The 18,896-nt window shown below is 40.6% G+C and overlaps 2 protein-coding genes across 5 annotated transcripts in view; one reads left to right on the forward strand and one right to left on the reverse strand.

The window, feature by feature from the left end:
• Positions 1-7,163, forward strand: part of EML6 (EMAP like 6) — a 246,867-nt gene extending 239,704 nt beyond the window's left edge. Inside the window, exons 41-44 of the mRNA XM_067565157.1 lie at positions 487-590; positions 2,003-2,156; positions 2,370-2,470; positions 5,065-7,163. Of these exons, the coding sequence (XP_067421258.1) occupies positions 487-590; positions 2,003-2,156; positions 2,370-2,470; positions 5,065-5,089 (384 nt within the window). The 3' untranslated portion in view covers positions 5,090-7,163. The remainder of the gene's footprint in view (positions 1-486; positions 591-2,002; positions 2,157-2,369; positions 2,471-5,064) is intronic.
• A 221-nt stretch (positions 7,164-7,384) lies between these two features.
• Positions 7,385-18,896, reverse strand: part of RTN4 (reticulon 4) — a 60,026-nt gene continuing 48,514 nt past the window's right edge. For all 4 annotated transcript variants that reach the window (XM_067565161.1, XM_067565158.1, XM_067565162.1 and 1 more), the window contains 5 exons: positions 16,857-16,995; positions 12,600-12,669; positions 12,009-12,055; positions 8,804-8,862; positions 7,385-8,382 (listed from right to left, as the gene is read on the reverse strand). In XM_067565161.1, coding sequence (XP_067421262.1) covers positions 8,340-8,382; positions 8,804-8,862; positions 12,009-12,055; positions 12,600-12,669; positions 16,857-16,995 — 358 coding nt within the window. In that variant the 3' untranslated portion in view covers positions 7,385-8,339. The remainder of the gene's footprint in view (positions 8,383-8,803; positions 8,863-12,008; positions 12,056-12,599; positions 12,670-16,856; positions 16,996-18,896) is intronic.

Consider the following 18,896-nt stretch of genomic DNA (forward strand, 5'->3'; position numbering starts at 1 on the left):
CAGTACTTTCTCTCATTTTCTCAGGACTATTGAATGATCTGCTCTTACAGATAATCCACTGTTGGTGAATAGCCTCTCGATCAGATTTGTGCAGATAATATACAGTAGCTCACACATTCTTGTCAAACTCAACATTACCACACTACATGAACCCAAATGTGAAGTTTCCCTCCAAAGTGTCTCTGATGCTGTCAACTTTGACAAGAATATATGAGATAGTGCAGACAATGATCTGATTGAGAGATTATTCATAAACAATGGATTATTAGTATGAGCAGATCATTCAACGGCCAAATTATTAGTTCATACTATACATTTGTTGTGATTATTTTGTATTGTATATAACTCTATTATAGAAGCCTAAGGAAAGCCATAAACTTAGACCTATAGATAAATTGCTGTAGTGTACATATGGAGACTATTACTGTTGAGCAATAATGTCAAAATATATTTATGGAAGGGTTAATATACTCTTTCTACATTCAGGTATCAACTGGTGCCTATAAACGTCAAGTTCATGAGGTGCCACTGGGAAAGCAAGTGGTAGATGTCACACTAATAGAAAAGATCACATGGGCCACATGGACAAGGTGATGAAATGTGAACGTCTAAAAACCAAAGAACTTGTTTTTATAAGCAAATGACTATGCATGAACCTGTAACGCATAAATAGAATAAGTGAAGGTATAAAAGTGCAGTAAATGCTGGGATTCACAGAGTTTTGGACTGTTGTACAATGAGCACTAGCACTTCTGTTTTTCGAAGGCCCTGTCTACACAATGAATTTGTAACTAGTTGACGTCATGGTTGCCTCAATACCTGGTTTGTCTCCACACACAACATGGTTGGTACCCAGGGTACCCCAACCCCAGTCTGTGTAACCAGCTTGTCTAGTTCCCTTTATTTCCAGCCATCTGAGCAGCCTGATATCCCAGAATGCATTGCCTCATGCATTGCTGGTGCCACTTTGTGTGCAGTCCTCCAGGCACTTTGTCCTTTGCTGAGGCAGTGTCAGGTAACTTTCCAGATTTTGCCAGAATGCACCAATACGTACACAATTAGACAGCATGATAGCTGTGGATAGGAAGGAAGCAGGGCTGACACGGTCATGTCATGAAAAAGCTGTTGCATGGCCACTACTTAAGTGCAGTTATTATAACTGGGTTACATAGGTACATCACAACCTGATTAAGAAAAACATGGCTGTACTCTTAGTGTAGATAAAGCTGTAACGTCTGTTAAACAGGGCTTCCAATTTACCCTATATGGCGTTTTAATTACAGTTTTGTTTAAAACTGTAATGAACTATACTAATGCAATTGGTACAGGCATAGGTAGATCTGACAGTATCCAGTGAGATGACCATACACACACGTTCTCTCTTAAGGGTAGAAGTGAGTAACACACTCACTCTTACTGCCTTGTTATCAAGCAAACACAAGAGTCTGCAATGCAATAAAGTGTAGGAGGGATGCAGATAGAGTTGACAGAGGATATGTGGGCAAACATTCTAAGTGTGGGAGAACCAGCTATTTTAAGAAACACGCTAGTTACAAACAATAATCCCCTTGCTTGAGTTGTTCCAGCCCAGGAAAGAAGTACTGCTAAAAGGCATCACAGCTGTAACTTTTCAGTGGGAGTGGGAGTATACATGTGGAGGAAAGGACGAGTGTCTCGCTGAGGCAGGATGTGTTTGCATCTCATGAGGGGAGGCTATAAGAGGGCTCGTGCCTCCTAAGGGGCGAGGATTGTGCATCTTGAGGGTACTTGTGTGCTAGGGCATGGGAGAAATGAACACGTGGGGTGCTCCGCTATGCAGATACATTTGCGTGCAATAATGCACAAGGACAAGGTGAATCCCTATGGTAGAGCAGTTTACTAATAGTCACCCACCGCTGTCCTGCTGTAAAGCCAGACACTATGCCAATACCATACTGTCCAGCAGAGCTACGGGCCCATGCCTTTTCATGATGATCTTTTTGTCTTTATGTTTTTGGAGCAGCATTCTTGGAGACGAAGTCATTGGGATTTGGCCACGAAATGCTGATAAAGCAGATGTCAACTGTGCATGTGTGACCCATGCTGGTTTAAATGTAGTTACCGGGGATGATTTTGGGCTCGTGAAACTCTTTGACTTTCCAAGCACAGAAAAATTTGTAAGTGTACATTTGAACTTTTCTAAGATGCCAAGTTTTGTGTTCAACCAGTTTTACAACTGCCTGAAAGCAAAGCAGTGCCAGTAGGTTAGAAGTCTGTTATCCTAATAGAAATATGTAGTTGAGTATACTTGCAAACGAACAGAGGGGTTTTGTTTAAATGGCTGTAATACTTTATTTATTGCCTGCAATATTCTGTCTTCTTTCTAATAGGCCAAACACAAGCGTTATTTTGGTCATTCTGCCCATGTTACTAACATACGCTTCTCTCATGATGACAAATACGTTATAAGTACAGGAGGAGATGACTGCAGGTAAATCCTTATTTTACTAATCAGGAATTGTTTGTATTATCCACCCCCCTGCTATACTCTGTGTTTAGCATCTTCTCAGCCCATGCTGCTACACTACATCTGAAATCCATTTATGTAGCAATATAAAAAAAAGACTAGGCTAAAACACACCCAATACTGGGCTTTCAAGGCTGGAGCATCGATGAGGATGTTACGCTCAATAAACACAGGTCAGCAAAAACAACGAGAGTCCTGTAGCACCTTAAAGACTAACAGATTTCTGCGGGCATAAGCTTTCGTGGGCTGCAACCCACTTCGTCAGATGCATGCAGTGGAAACCACAGATCGGAGGTATATATATACATCCAAGGGTGAGAAACATAACAATGGGGAGGGCAAGTGCTAACAAAGTCAATTCAGTTAGGGTGAGAATGTGTGACAACACCTTCTAATCCATAGTTTCTCAGCCTGTGGTACAGGTACCCTGGGAAAAACTGAGTGAAGGGAAGGTGGCAGCTGCCAACTTCTGGGGAAACCAGTCTGCAGCTGCCCGCTTCCCGCCCGGTCACAGCTCCTAGCTGGGAGGCAGGCGGCAGCCACTAGCTTCTGGGGGAGGCAGGCAACAGCCCCCCGCTTCCCGCCGGTCCCAGCTGAGAGCCCGGTGGTAGCCTCCTTAGTCTCACGAGCTGGGTGACAGCCACCCACACCCCAGCTCCAAGCCAAGGGACAGCCTCCAGCTCCCTGGCTTGAAGATGGGCAGCAGCCCCTTGCTCACATCCCTGGGTCCCAGCTGGCGCGGAAGCCTCCTCTGCCCCAGCTCGGATTGGGTGGCAGTCTCCCCTTTGCGTGACGGGGAGAAGGGATGTGAACTTGGGTTTCTCACCTGCAGGGAAATGCCCTATTCTGGACTATAGAACCACTCACGCGCCTGCTAGCCCAATGCATATATAATTATTAATTTAATAATTTATCCACCATCTCCAGCAGGAGAAATTGCGTATCCTATAGCTCAGTGGTTAAGGCATACTCCTGAAAAATGGGTGCCCCAAGTTCAAAATTCTTCTCCCCGTTAGCTGGAGAGGAACTGAACCCACATCACACATCAGTGTCCTAACCGCCGAACTAAAATTTATAAAGGGGAGTGGTGGGGGAAGCACGATGTAGCAGCAGTTCTTCCAAAACAAAACTCCAGGAGAGAGGCCCCATTTGTGAATTTAGAGCAGAGCTAAGGGCCAGCCTAGATTGGTGGCCTGCGCATTGATGTAGGGCTGTTTCAAATAGTACAATGCCAGGGTGCACTAGGGAACTTTTAGTGCAGGCCGGCCGGGTCCACAGAGCCAGTTAGTGTGTGACCCACTGGTCAGCGTTAGCATTTACACCTGGCTTGTGTATACTAATGCACAATGCAGACAGCCCTTAGGTGCAGAACTTACTCTTCTCATCAGCTTCCGTATCTTCCTACTTGCTGGCTTTTTGGATCCCATTTGCAGCTCCCTACCCCGCCCCAATCATTGTATAGGGAATTGGGCACTCAGGTGGGAGATAGGGCTTGAAGTCCCTGCGCTGAATCAGGAAGAGGACAGATTGGAAACGATACTGTGCAGAGGCAGGAAAGCACTGGTTTTAGTGGGGCTCCTATACAGTCTGATAACACATAATAATAGCCCACAAGAAGCAAGAAACAAAATCCAAGCATGGCTAAATGGCACAGTGCAAGAGCTTACTTGAGCCATGGGGAGAGCCAGAAAATAGAAATGCAATAGTGAGCAATGCCCGTGAACTGCAGCGCTTAGCTGGGAAAGCAACTACTCCTAGCCATAAAACAGCAACGTTCAAGTAGACGAGAAGCAGGAAGGCTGCAAGAGAAAGTGTTGTAGCTATTGCCCTAGCACAGGCACACGTAAAAGGCCCCTGTGACGAAGCTAAAACCTTGTTTTGTAGCACTCGTCCCAGAGGATGGGAGACCTACACGGTTTGAAATGTCAAAAATGAAAGTGCTGGCAGAAACTGAGTCCCGATAAGAGCCAACCTTAACTGATAGATTTGCCTACTCGCCAAGTATTACATTATTCACAGAGGCCTAGTTAGCATAGCCTGCACCTTCCTCATTCAGCAGCAGCATTCACCAGAGTGCCAGACCTGAGCCACATAGGACTTGCCGATGTTCCCATGAAAATATACATATGTCTGTGCCTCACAAAACCAGATACGGGCTCACATGTAGCTGCTCACCAATGTGCTATGCACACAAAGGCACACACTGAGTAGGGGATACAGTCAAGATTAAAATTCAGTCATTGCACCAGCCTGACTGCTTTAGGAAGCAAGCTGGCTAATTTGTGACCAACTGCTGGAAAGTAAAGGAAGCCACATACTTGGTTACAGTTGCTGTATGAACAACCCAGCAGTGTTTTTAGCAGTAAAAATGTATCAGCGGGCTTGCTCCAGAATCATTTTGTCTCATTGCCATCCATACTAAACCTGCTCAGTTTGGGAGTAAAAGGACAGTGGGAGGGCATGCCACCAAGCAGTGGTGCCGCACACAACCTGCCAAAGTATTATTGTAGTGCTAATTGTTAAAGCCATTGCTACCTTACCACCAATTACTTTTTTAGTGTATTTGTGTGGCGATGTCTTTGAAAGAGGAATGCCCTTCCGTCTGGTGCTGCAACTACTATGACTGCAGAGGAGTGAAGACTCATGCCTGTCCACAATACTTTGGCTGCTGTCATTTTATAACCAACATTCTGCATGGATTACATACTTTCTGAGCGTGGTTATATTGAGTGCTACTATGAGCTTGTATTTGCAAGACTGTGGAAGCTGAAGTTTTAAAGGTTGTTCCCTAGGCCTCAGTGATGAACAATTCAATCATTAAACTGCTTTTGCTAAATATTTTTAATTATTCAAAACAGCTACAGCCACAGCCCATCAAGAAAACTTGGAGCCTCCATAACCCTCAAATGTAATGCAGCTTTTAATTTGTGAACCTTTAAAATCATGTCTTTACACCTTCTTGTGGGAATGCTCCCATTTTCAGAGAACTGTTAAAAGTCTTCTTTAGAATTTTATGCAGTGTGAGTAAAACGTTGCCTTTTTTTTTTTTTTTTTAAATGACCGCAGCGGGTTTCACATTTGCTTTCAATAACCAAATGACCCACGTAACACATTTTTAAAGTTCACTTTTTTAAAAAACATTTAATTTGCAACGGTTTCTATCCATGAAGTGCCTTTAAGAGAGGTTTGCCAATAGCCTGGGCTTCAATCTTGCCTTCCACCACTGTCAGCTTTCTGCATATGGTGCTATAACTTCCATCCTGAGGAGGGCTTAACACAAACACCTTTTCCAGCTCTGAAGTGGTCACCCATTTTCTGCTGTTACTATTCTTAATACTGTCAGAACTCAATTCCAAGATGTTTCCTTCAGATAACATATATACGATCAACTCGCTGACCCTCCTGTTTGTCAGGGACATGAACAAGCTACTAAGGGACCGAATGTATCTGGCTTAAGAAAGCAGCAGGTCAAAGGCCAGGATTTAAAGTTAAACTCAGGGGGATGATGGGGGTGCAAAGGACTTTTTTTTCAGGGAAGGGGAAAGAAAATGGTTAAAAGCCCCTATTATTTTCTTGTGTTCCTCCCTCTTTTTGGGTCTGTGCTTTATATTCCACAATAAAAGTGCTTTGGACGCTTCCAAGAAGCACCGTTTCCTATCTTTTACTGAGGAAGAGCTTCTTGGAGATAAATGACAGGTAAACCAGTAAAATGTGATTGCACAAGCTTCGGTTAAACTGGCCACTATCCACATGCTGTTTAGAAACAGTTATAAAGAAAAGGATTGAAAATTGACCAGGGGAATGTTTTTGTCAGAACACACTGTTTTGTCAAAACAAAATCGTTCTGCAGACATTTCAGTGAAATTTTGTTTTAAAAGGTCTAAACTAGCATATAGTATAAATGTTCCACTTTGAGTTTTCATTTCAAAACATTTCATTTTATAAAAAAATATTTTGATGCCCCAGACCTATCGCGGGGTGGAAGGGAAAGAAATCTGGGTTACAGAAAATCTTGTTTTGATTTAGAACAAACACAAATTTCCTGAAAAATGGAAATTCTGGTTCCTGCACATCTCTAATGAGAAGGTAGCTGTTGGCTATATCATAGAAAAGAGGGAAGGCAAGCAGTATCAGAATGTAATGAATATATATTTAATACAAAAGTGCTTGTGGAGGCTTAGTGAACTTATTTTTTTTTAAATAAATGGAATTATTGCCTTACTCTACAAATGATCAGTTTGTCAGACACTAGCAGACCCTAACGCAGTCAATTGTTGGGGTTTTTTTTGTGTTTTTTTTTTTTTTTTTTTTTAAAGAAAACCTTTTTTTTTTTTTTTTTTTTTTTAAAAGAAACCTTGTATTAAGATAATATAACCATGTTGGGTGAGCACCTTCTTTGCCTATGTTGTAATGTTGGCCTTTTACATTGATTGTATCCTGAATAAAAATAATTGTGTGATGGAATGAATTGCTAAATGGTGATTTGTGAAAATATCTAAGAGCAATAGTGTCTGTCAGGAAAAAACATTTAAATATGATTTGTATATGTTAATGTGGTTTGGTTTTATATATAATATACTCCGAAGTAATGCTGTATTATATTGTATATGAAAAAATTAATGCATGAATTTATTTTTCAATGGCCAAATGATTTGAAAACCTGTGTGTCAAATAAAATTTGGTTATAAATTTTCACTGATCTCATTTTTACAGTCTAGTTACTAGAATCAACAAATTATCCTGACAAATTGTTGGACTCACTTTGTATCCCTCTCAATTTTCCAAAGTGGTGAAGTACATAAGACAGATGCTCATTTGAGTTGTGTAATAAATACATATATTATACTCTAGTAGTCTCTTCAAAGCAAAACACCAGCATTCTTTAAGTCTATAAGCTTTATTGATACTTGGGTTTTTTGTTTTTACATTTCACAATGCATTCCACAGACTTAGTTCAATACAGCTTAAACCACAAGGGTATAAATTTTCATTTGTAATTTCTTGCATAACAATGCTCCATATTTCCAAACAACATTGCAGCATTAGACATTTGCTCCACATATTATCAGAGTTGGAAAGACAGTAAAAGTCCTTACTTAAAATCAGCTAGAGTATGTTTGTGCAACCAAGTGTATGCTCTAAGTTTTATGTGGTGTACTTTCCTTTGTTTTTTTAAATAGATAGTAGTGTTTCTAGAAATACTTTATTTTTCAAGCTGGTGCGCTAGGGCTAGTCCTAAACCCAGTTAATTTTCCTGAAATATCAAGCACTGTGGAGCAGCTGAAAGATCTAAGCTTTGTGAAACACTATATATATATATTGGCAATCGATAAAACAATAAAATCACAATACAGCTATACTCATACCAAAAAGGCAAGGTTGTTCAAACGTGCTTTAATGGTATATTCTTCTAAACATCTCATTTTAAAAAAATCTGCATCAACCTACCCAGACCATACACAGTGCACAAAATGGGAAGTGTTATCCTCCGCTCTACCTGCGCTACCTTTTCTTGAATGCAGCAAGACTACCTCTGACAAAGCACAATGTACAGCTTTCTCAAACCTTTTGTATTAGCTGGTGCTGCACACAGGATAAACAAAGATGATTAGTTTTAAATCCATACATAGCAGCTTATAATACTTAAGATGATGAAACACATGGCAATTAAAACCGGTATTTTTCCCTCAAACACTGTGCTGCTAAAAAATAAAGATCTGTGAAATTGCACTGCAATGCCAAGGTTTTGCTATTCCCTGACCCTCCCCACATCATTCAAATGAATATTTCCCCCTGAAAGATGAACTTCTATTGACAAGTTGCTTCAGGCTTTTTACTCAGTTTTGCGCTTCAATCCAGGTATTTTAGCTTGGAGCCTAAAAGAGTCAGAGAGAATTAAAAAGGTATTTAAAATGTGGAAATAAAGCAGTATTTAAAGAATAAATGTAGTCTTGAAAATGTCAGTGTTTAAAGATAATTATCATAGATACATGAATCTACAACAGTAAGAAAATGGGCAGTAAATCCCTGGTCACTCAGCCCTGCTCTGCTGAGGCCCTAAGCTTCTCTGCATATAAAGTCACATATTTGTTCTCCTATTAGGATCGCTTGATTCAAACTGTTTTCATCAAATATTTTTAACTGCACTGCAAGGAATCAGTTGATTCTGTAAATCTCCAAGTTTTTAAGTTTTTCATCTTGATGACTCTATATAGCTTCCTTAACACACCCAAGATGTTGTAAATACACATCAAAAAGTCTATACAAGCAAGTTTGAAACAGCCAACATAAACTCACTTAGCCATTGCATCTCGGACAGTCTTGTTCACAAGTCCCAAATAATGGTCAATTTGAGCCTGAAATTTAAGGGGGGAGGAGGAAAAAAACAGAAAAGTTAGCTGTTTAGATATACTGCTGCTAAAGGTTGCTTTACCACTTGCAAGTTATCACTGTTCCTGATCTAATTCATTTATGCTTCATTAACTACCCTGAAAAATTCTAAGAAAAGCAAAGAGCCCATTTTTATGTTTATTTTGGGGTTTCATATAGTTTTTGCAACTCACAGGCATAAAACTATTCTGCTCCCATCTCTAACAGCCAGTAAACGAAATAGCCCAGTTTCTAGTGTAAACAATGTTGTATGCTGGAGAAGAGACTTTCCCAGAATAATAGCAGATGGATAGATAATGGGATTCAGTGAAAAGCAGGCAGAAAGAGTACTATACATCCATCTGCAGGAAAAATCTAACTATTCTTTGCCCTCAAAGCCACAGGCAGCACAAAGTGTCGGGATGGTGCACCCCAGCTCTGAATGTGGAAAGTCCTGCTACTGTAGGGTCCTAGATTCTATCTAACCAGTGATGGTGACTTATTACATGAGCTATTTGCTTTTTGAAATGCATGTGATGCATCCGGGATTAACACATATACACACTTGCTAACCACACAATCAGTGTATCCTAGCGTCTCATGTGTTTCTTCCATATAAGTAGTCTAGTTACTACCAGTTCAAACCCCCACTTTTCTTCAGACTCCTCTCACACAGTGTGAAACCAAGCCCCTTGTGTGCACAAAAACAAATGTACTATTCATGCTTCTGGTTTGCTTTGTTTTGAGGAACTATTTGTACTGACAGCTCCAAAACAGGGGTAACTTATGCCTTAGAGCAGTGGTTCCCAACCCGTGGCACGCGGGGTCTTTCAGAGTGGCCCTCGGCTCCCCTCCCGCTGGCTGTAGGAGGGAGCCACTGCCTAAGTAGCCAGGCAGAGTAGGTGGCCAGTGCAGACTCCCTGCTGCAGCCAAGGGGATGGGAGATCAGTGCTCCCCTCCACTTGGCTGTAGCAGAGAGCATAGCAAAGCATTCCACCTGGATCCCTAGGCACTGGGTCTCTGCTGGAGCCAGAGGGAGGGGAACACTGATCTCCCATCCCTCAAAGGGAGCCACTGCCTAGGAACCCAGGTGGAGTGCACAGTTTCCCTGCTGCAGCCGGCTGAATGGGAGATTCTCCTCGCAGAACCCCTTCTGTCTAGCTGCAGTGGGGGAATGGGAGGGGCTGCTGGTGGAGACTGGTGTTGTAAAAATCAGCGTTGTAAAAATCGTATTTGTGGTCATCAAGCCAAAAAAGTTGGGAACACTGCGTTAGAGTCTCAACCATTCCTGGGCTCTTCCTGACAGCAGTGCAGCAGTATTGGGTCTCTATATCTACACTGTTAGAGGCACAGTGCTCTGAATACAGGAGATACCCCAGTTCCCTCCTGCTAATCTCTACATACACCTGGACAGTTACTAGAGATCCAATGGCACGTTGAAGCGGGGTGATAAACTCCAACGTGCTACTTTCAATAAAATAGGTTCCAAAGAATTAAGGCGGCATGTGGGCCAATTATGCACACTTTACTTTATGCAACTGGCTTTACTTTTAGTCACTATCCCACTAGCGTGTTACAACAGTAGTTTACTGCCACTGAAACAGTGCAGCCAAGCTGGACTGCAGGAGGGTGGGATGGAGCCCTCCATAAAAATGTATATTGCTAATCGCATTATCATCAGTAGGACTTTCTCACCAGTGGTTCAGAAATTTAAGCAGAAACTGACAGTAAAACTGCTAAATCTCTCAGCTTCTGCCAAGGCAGAGTCTCTCATGAGAGCTCATTATCTTGGTACAAGTGATCTTCCACTGCAGAGCCCCATGGGCTCTGTCTTTTATAAGAAATAATTCCTTTGTGATGAAAACATGGGGCCTATTCCCCTCTGCCTGTTTGGATAGCAGAACCCACGAGTTTTCAGGGACTAATACCTTAGATTGCAGGGCTTTTGATGAATTTATCTCAAATATTTGGATTTTCCACCTAGGCCAGAAAACCTGCCTCAGACACTTGATCCGTTAGACCTTGACGATCATTTGAACTAAGCCAAAGTGGGCTCAGCACGAGGAATACCCTCCGTGGTGACTGTCAGAATCAATCTGAAGCAGAGAGCACAGGCAGAGCCTTGTTTGTCTCCAGCATGTCTCTCTAGGAGCTAGGCCGTACTGGAATTCACTCCGTTTCTTTGAAGGCTTCATAAGTGAGGCTGGGTATTTTAAAGGGATTATTTTTATACTTTCAGAAAACTACAGTCAGCTAGTGATTTAAATCAATGGGACTAGGAAGCCTGCAGCCCAGGTCAGTTGTCAGTCCCTCTCTTCCAGGGCCATGTGACTCCCCTTCATCTTATGGGTACTTCATTCTTTGCTGCTGCTGAGTGATCTTTGCTGTGCAGCTGGGTTTGAGAGCAGATGATGGGAGCGTCCCAAAACTGCTCTGTGTGCTCCATTGCATTTCGTCCCTGCTGCCTTCTTCACGGTGTTGCCCCTCTACACTGGTCTTTATTGTACAGGTGTTTTTCGGAAGAGAAGGAATACCTGTGTCAGAGCTCACTTGGCCCCAATGCTCTATGCATTGATGAATCCTAGTTCTGCTACAATCTCCCTTCCCTCCCTAAGTACTGTTGTCAACAGATCTATCAGAGGAGCATTAGACTGTGCCAAGCTCCACCCATGTGCTTTAGCCAGGGCTGCAAATCACACGGGCTCTGGGATAAATGTCTGGAATACCAGCTCCAAGATTGCGTCTCAAAAAATTACATAAAGTACTTATTGAGATTTTACATAACTCCGATATTGCTACTTTAATACTGAACAAATCGGGATCAGAGGGAGAGAAGGTGAAATCATACTAAGCAAACCTCTCTTCTATTACTGCTTAGTGGGGGAGCCTTCACATACCTCCTAAAGAAGAAAAGAAATGCACAATGCACTAAGGACTTTAATATAAACTTACTCTTTATAACACTGTCAGGAAACCAGCACTGGCCATTTTCAGAAACAATATCAGGTGTTGAGGTTAAAGGTTTAGGAGACTAAAATCCAATTTCTAGTTATTTATTCTTAAGTATTCCTCATTCAACAGGAGTAATTTTTTATCAGACATTTAACGTGAATGTCAGACATTAAGCACTCACCTGATGTCTCTCATAAATAACAGGAACACTGAAGAGTGAAATCAGAGCTGGAAAGGAACAAAGAGTGGGTTTAAATACAAACAAGATAAAGACCCACTCAGCCAAAATTTAAAATCAGTTTTCACAGCCTGACATTTTTTTAAAAAGCAAGGCTATTGTAATTTAAATGGATCTTGTAAGAAAAAGCAGGGCCTTCTCCAGCAGTTCTGTTGCAATATTAAATTAATTTCAATTAGGGTTTTGTCATCCTGTAACCAGTTTTGCATCATCATATAATTTATACAAGGCAACTGCAATTTGAAAGTAAGAGCTACGAAGCAGCCTGGAAAGCAATGAGCAAAACTGAATACGACTTTTTAAATGAAGTTGTTTTGTCCTGAAATTCAGCAACTTAAGGACAAACAATGCAATTCAAAATTACTACTATCTTTATAATTCCACCATCTAAAAAAATACAAGATCATGCAACAACCTACATTTTGTTGTACTGCGAGTAGATACACAAGAACATCCTCACAGCATTAGAGAGACTTCAATCCTTTTCCAGGATTATTGCATGTCAAAGTATTTAACACAATTTAAAGCACTTACCCAGTATCAGTAACGTCAGACCGTTAAACAAGGCACCAACATAGGTGAATACCCACATCAACACTGCAAACTGAAAGAACAAAAGTCAGTTAGGCCATAAACAAGTCTAATCAAGATTACAGAGATGTCAAACAAAATTACCCTTCTCTGAAGGCATGTATAAAGCTCAACAAAAAAAAACATGTTGTATGTCAAAGATAATTATGGATGAGGGACTGGATGGGTGAGGTGATGTGCAATAGGATACGCAGCCTTTTATTTCTAGGTCACCAGTATGAATTCAGCCCAGGTCAATAGTGACCATTTGATCACGATTCAGTGTTCTCTGCACTTTCAATTCATAGCGTTTTATGATAATGGGTAAGCATAATTATTTTTTCCTTACAGATGGAATAAGTGAGGCACAGTGAGAGGATAACTGTCTTGCCCAAGTTCACACAGCAAGCCAGTAGCAGAACTGAAATAAAATCCGGGTCTCCTGACTTATAACCCAACACCCAAATCCACAAGGTCACAGCCCCCTCTTTACATAGGATGTGAGTTGGTAAGATTAAGCTTGTCACCTCTGTATGAAAGGCCAAGAATTGAATGGTCTGTAGACTCAATTGTTGGAGGTGATAACGTTGTGTCAGGGCACAGGCGAGTTTGAAATGCAGTGTGGAAGAAGTTTATTTTCCTTTCTTTTTTATTTTAAATGAACACTACAGATACTCTTACAAGTATGGATTCAGTTATTAAATATTCATAGTAGGAAGGAGTCAAAGAGCATCTTCCATTTTATGGCACAGAACTTTTAAACCAGAAAGCATAACGCCTCAATCAAAAGTGCTGATGGAATTTTAAAGTTACAAAAGAGATTTAAAATTCTAGACTTAATAAAAATTCAACACATAAGTGTCTATTCTGGTAGGAAAACGACTCCTGAAGCCCATGTTTTGCTGTAATTCTGCAGTATGGTTTTAGGCTGTCTCTCACTCACATAGTCTGGCCCAAATCCTCTGCTTGTGTCCAGTCCCTGCTCAGCACAGCATAATAGGAAGGGAGGTCTTTGCTTGGACTTGGAGCAGTACTGTCGATAGAAAAGTTTGCCACCCTGCTCTACACAGAGCAAGCCCAAACTCATGCAAGTGCTATATCTACAGTTTTAAAAAATGTTGTCTACTTTATTGATCATTGATTTTTGCAGAAGTGGCCACATCAGGAACTGTTGTGCTGGGTTCTGTACAAACATTTAGTAAAAGACGGTCCTTACCCTGAAGGACGTGGCAACAAAATCACGTTAAGGTAAAGTGAAAAATCCACTACTGGAAAAACGAGCCCTTTCTACTATTAAATAGCATATACTGAAGACACTAGAGCCCATCTTAGCCCCACATCCACATATTCAGCTCTTGTATGCTGAACTACTAGCTTGAACAAGGGAATTTACTGAACCCAAAAAGGTCACTGCTGCTGCTTTTTCTCAGAAAGAGTTTTTAGAGCCCTTTATTTCTATAGCTTCAAGTCACAGTGAAGCATAAGTAGCCCAAAGTCTATCACAAAGATAGTACTGCTCTTCCTGCGTGGCTCCATACAGGAAAGAATCAATGCCATGAGGTCTAAGTTCACTGAGTTACAGGGATATTATTCTGGTCTCCTATTGTAATCCTGATGGGGGTGAACCAAGTGCCGTGAGAAATTCTTTACCCATTTTATTCCAATTATTAGTAACTGACTGCAAAGCACAAGTATTTTGTAATCTAATTTAATGGCAAATTTAAAAACCCATAGGTCAGTTTCTTCAAGTTGTTTTACTATGAGCTAATTAAATTAAAGTAAGGGGCTCCATTTATCAAAACATCACTCAAGTAACAACATGGATTCACAGCACTCAGGTAGTAACGAAACATTCTGTATCACACAAGTTTTGGATGAATTACTACACAGCTATACACCAGACTCACAATACAATTCCTCCCTTGGCTTTTTCTGTCAAGTACTGTACAAAGCTATCCTTTGAAGTTATAGCTGAAAAAGTTCCTTTGAACTTTGCCATATACCAGGGGTGGCCAAACTTACTGCTGGTCAGAATGCCCTAGCCCAACAACCACTCTGCCGCGGGGCAGAAGCTCCCAGCTCCCCACCCCTGTCTGGTAGGCAGAGAATGGGGGCGGAGGGGCATAAGGGGCTCTGCGAGCGCATTTTAACGGTAAAAGAGCCACATGTCGCTCATAAGCCTGTTTGGCCATCCCTGTCACATACAGCACAGATATTTAGATGCCATTTTAAACCTTCATGACTCTACACTGTTTAAGCAAAACATCTGAGAAATGATTGCACATAGATTTCACTGTTAGCAAAAGCACATACGATAAACTGGACTATACTCCTGTTCTACATTCAGATTTAGTAATATGGAAGATTATGTAAAAGCGTAAGTGTAATTTTCTACATCCAAGGTGTTTATCTAAGTAGATGAGCCAGCCTCAATATCTGAAGATTTTTCTAAAACCAAAACTGCTTCAGGACCATACCTTTTTATAAGATGACTTTACAGTTTATTGATTTCATAAAAAGATTGCATTCAACTACCATACAATAAAAAAGTGCATCAGGTTTAAGTAGGGTAAAGCTTTCCTTCAAGACAAATGAGCCTATTTCAATTTTATTCAGAAGTCAAAAGAAATTCAAGAAAAAAATAAAAGCTTAGCAGAACAAACACCTGATTTCTTGAAGCTCACAAACCAAGGTATTTAAAGAGCAATTGGAGTATCTCAAAAAATTATTTTATTTGGAAGGAATTCTCTCCTTGTATTCATTGACGATGTTTGAATGAAAGTCAGATCTTCAAGAACAGTTTGGCTGTCCATTCTTTTCCATTAGCCAATGGCCTAATACTTTGTTTGTGGTATCACAAACAGTGGGTGTGTAAATTCTCACATCACAAACAAGGGTTTGCACTTCCAGGAGCATCTTAATTATTAAAACATTTTTGCCATACAAAAGCCCTTTGTGATTAAGTTTTTCCATGATGTATCCAATTCCTTAAACAAATCCACAATATTTTATTCCTTCGCCAAAAGAGGCTTTAAAACTACCTCCTAAATCTAAGGCTAAAACATGCCTCACAAATAACTAACCAAAAGGGCATACAATATATGGAGGGAATTTGCTCTTTTTTTAAAAGGGCAATTAAAAAGGTCATTTGTTAAGTACCAAAATGTGACTCTGGTCACTCACAGGTGTTCAATCGGCTAGACCAGTGGTTTTCAATCTGTGATCCACAGACACCTATGGGGTCACAGACTATGTTTAGGATTTCCAAAGGGGCCTGCACCTCCATTTGAAATTTTTTAGGGGTCCATAAATGAAAAAAGTTGAAAACCACTGGGCTAGAATCAAACTGGGCTAGAACCATAACACAACATTTTAGTTAGCTGACACTTGGGATACTTAGTGAGCTAAAGATAACACCAAGTATAGAGAGACCTAGACTTGTGTAGATGGTTCAGTTCCCTTTTATTGAGTATGGAAACGGTACACTCTTCCCCCAGCGGGTCATTGAGTGTGAGAACTGGGGGGAGGGGCAGCAGTCAGAATATAGTCATTGTAGAAACTCATGCAGAAGTAGAAACAGATCTACGTAGACTACCTCACCAGAGGACTACTGCAGCAACAGAAATGGGAAGTGCACAGGATCTTTATAAAAATACCAATGTGACTCAAACCTCCTTGCTTGCTAAGGATTTGTATTATATGACAGCGTTAGGTAGCCTCTCCCTGGGACTGCACGAGTCTGCACTGCAACAGGTAGAACCAGAGGGAAAGGATATAAACAGGAGGTAGAGGAAACTATTTACACGTCTATTATTGTTGGAAGCTTGTACAACATTAGAAAATGTGAAATTCAAGTCAAACTCCATTTGAAATGTAATGTTCATAGATGCTCTTGGTCACCTCAAGCTTCACAGCTATAAAAGTGTTCTTTTGGGCATTTATGATTAGCAGAATGAGAAACTGGACCTAAAAATTCACTGGGCCAGATGCTGGCCACTTGCTGGTGTTGACACATGAGACAAAAACCAAAAATAAATTAAAATAGACAGAAGTTAAACTATGCCCAGCTACATCCAAATTTAGATTTTCAAAAGAAATAATTCAACAGACACAACCTGAATATATTTAACATCTGACCACTGGCTCAATTTAAACCTCTTTTTCTAAGCCTGTTAAAGAAAGTCAAATCTACAACTGTATGTTGAATACTTTATCATTTACCTTCAGAGAATCAACTAAGTCATCAACTAGAAAGAGACGTCTGAGCTCCTTTACTGTGCCATTAATGTGGACAAGTGCCGCATTGCTGAACTTCTCGACAAGCTTCTCAGACACAGCAACGTCAGTCTCCAAGTAAGCCCTGCAAATTGAAAGGATCACTCATGAGACACTAGCTTTACCTGTTTGGTTTTTTACATTAATCAGGTCTTGTCCCCTCTGGAAAACTTTTGAGATTGAAAAACTAGTGAAAAGAGAGCACAAGTCAAGAGTAAAACTGATCAACTGAGAGAGGGCACAAGATTGTTAGTCAAACAGTTTAAAAAAAAAGTTTGTTAATACCTATTTCTCTCATAACTAATTAACAAATGCTTAGTTCTCCAAACATTCAACACTCCACCCACTTCAATATAGTGCTAGAGCTCACAATCCACTTCGCTGAGATTCTGAGAGGTTCTTCCAGCAAAGCCAGGACAGACCAAACTTCAGATTCCTAGTTCGTCTCAGGCAAATAAGCAGAAAAAGCTTTTTTAAACACAAACACACACTCCACTGCCACCTTTTAGTCCTTCTTTATACAGATTATAAAGCAGCAAAAAAGAAAAAAGGCAGTTTTAAAAAAATTCTTTACAGCTCACATTTTTAAGCATTGATCAACACCAAGACATGGATAAAGTTACCCTTCATTTTACTAAGTTTTCTAAATGGAATTTCTTAAAGCAAAGGATTGTTAATATTCTAGAGAAGGATTTTGGTCCAAAAGGATTTAATACTTCACTTTTTCAAAGTGAAAGGTTAAGGTTTGCAATTTGCAACATGCCAGATTTCCTCCACTCTGCCATTCCATCTCCCTCTGTTTAAAGATTTAGCTAAAAGTTCTAGGAATATTCCCAATCAGAAAGATACAAATCCTGTAATCATGTTAAAGATGTATTCTCTCCTCCCCACACCACATCACACTTTTTCCATCTACTACTAAGCAGAGTTGCCCGGTCAATATTAGATTATTTAAACAGAAAATGATCATTTAAAAATTTAATTTCATCTCCAGTAAGGGCTCAGAGAGAGAAGATGCTGCTTATCTGGAATATGTACCCAATTCTACACTGCCCCATGACTGGAAAATTAGCTCTGTTCTACGTCTACCCATTCAGGAACCTATTTTATTGAGCGGGTAACTAGAATGATGAGACACATTTTATAGTATTTATACACTTGTGTTAAGTATTATTTACCTGTAAAAAGTATTTATTGTTTTACAATTCTCAAAAAGTGTGCTAGGTGTCCCACAAAACCACAAACAAAGAGGGCAGATTCCCTACCCCGAGGAGTTTGAAATCTAATTTCAAGCATATTGCAATAAAGAGGGGCAACCCATTTGGATGGATTGTGGGTGGAAAGAGGGGACGTCATCAATAAAGCTAGCACACAGAATGTTGGGACAACAAAGACATTTTATTCATTTCTTGTAGGGATTGTACTAGAAGTGGGTCTTAACATGGGATCTGAAAGAGAGGATGGTAAGGGCCTTAGGGGCCAACTCAAAGGGTTTTCCAACATCAATGAGTAGTGCTGGGCAGGAAACAGAGGAGAAGTGGATGAATGGGGCATCAAGTCTGCTATCATTGGCAGAGCTGAGCCCTAGCAAGAAACAACCTTGGATATGGAAGGAGGGGCAGAGTCATGCAGGTCCTTGATGGTGAGGTGTATGACATGACTTAATCAATAGCCCAGAAACATGGACCTAGTGTCTGCATTTTATATAGACTGTCAGGGAGAGGCCTGGGAGCAGCAGTTTCCAATGAGTAAGAAAGAAGAACCTGAACGAGAATATCCACTGTATGGACAGAAAGAAAAGGTCAGATCTTAGAAATGTTGTGGATTTTACTATGTACTTATTATAAACCAGTTTGTACTTATTGAAAACCAGTAATAGGGAAGCTGCATTCAGAGTACTCCAACTGCCAGCAGACTGTTCCTATAAATCAATCAAAGGCTTTCCCTTTTAAAGTAGCTTCTTTAAGGCCCGGCAGCACCCTTTTT

Source organism: Emydura macquarii, unplaced genomic scaffold (assembly GCF_026122565.2).
Source record: "Emydura macquarii macquarii isolate MOO-44397 ecotype Brisbane River unplaced genomic scaffold, CSIRO-AGI_Emac_v2 contig_2676, whole genome shotgun sequence".
NCBI lineage: Eukaryota > Metazoa > Chordata > Testudines > Chelidae > Emydura > Emydura macquarii.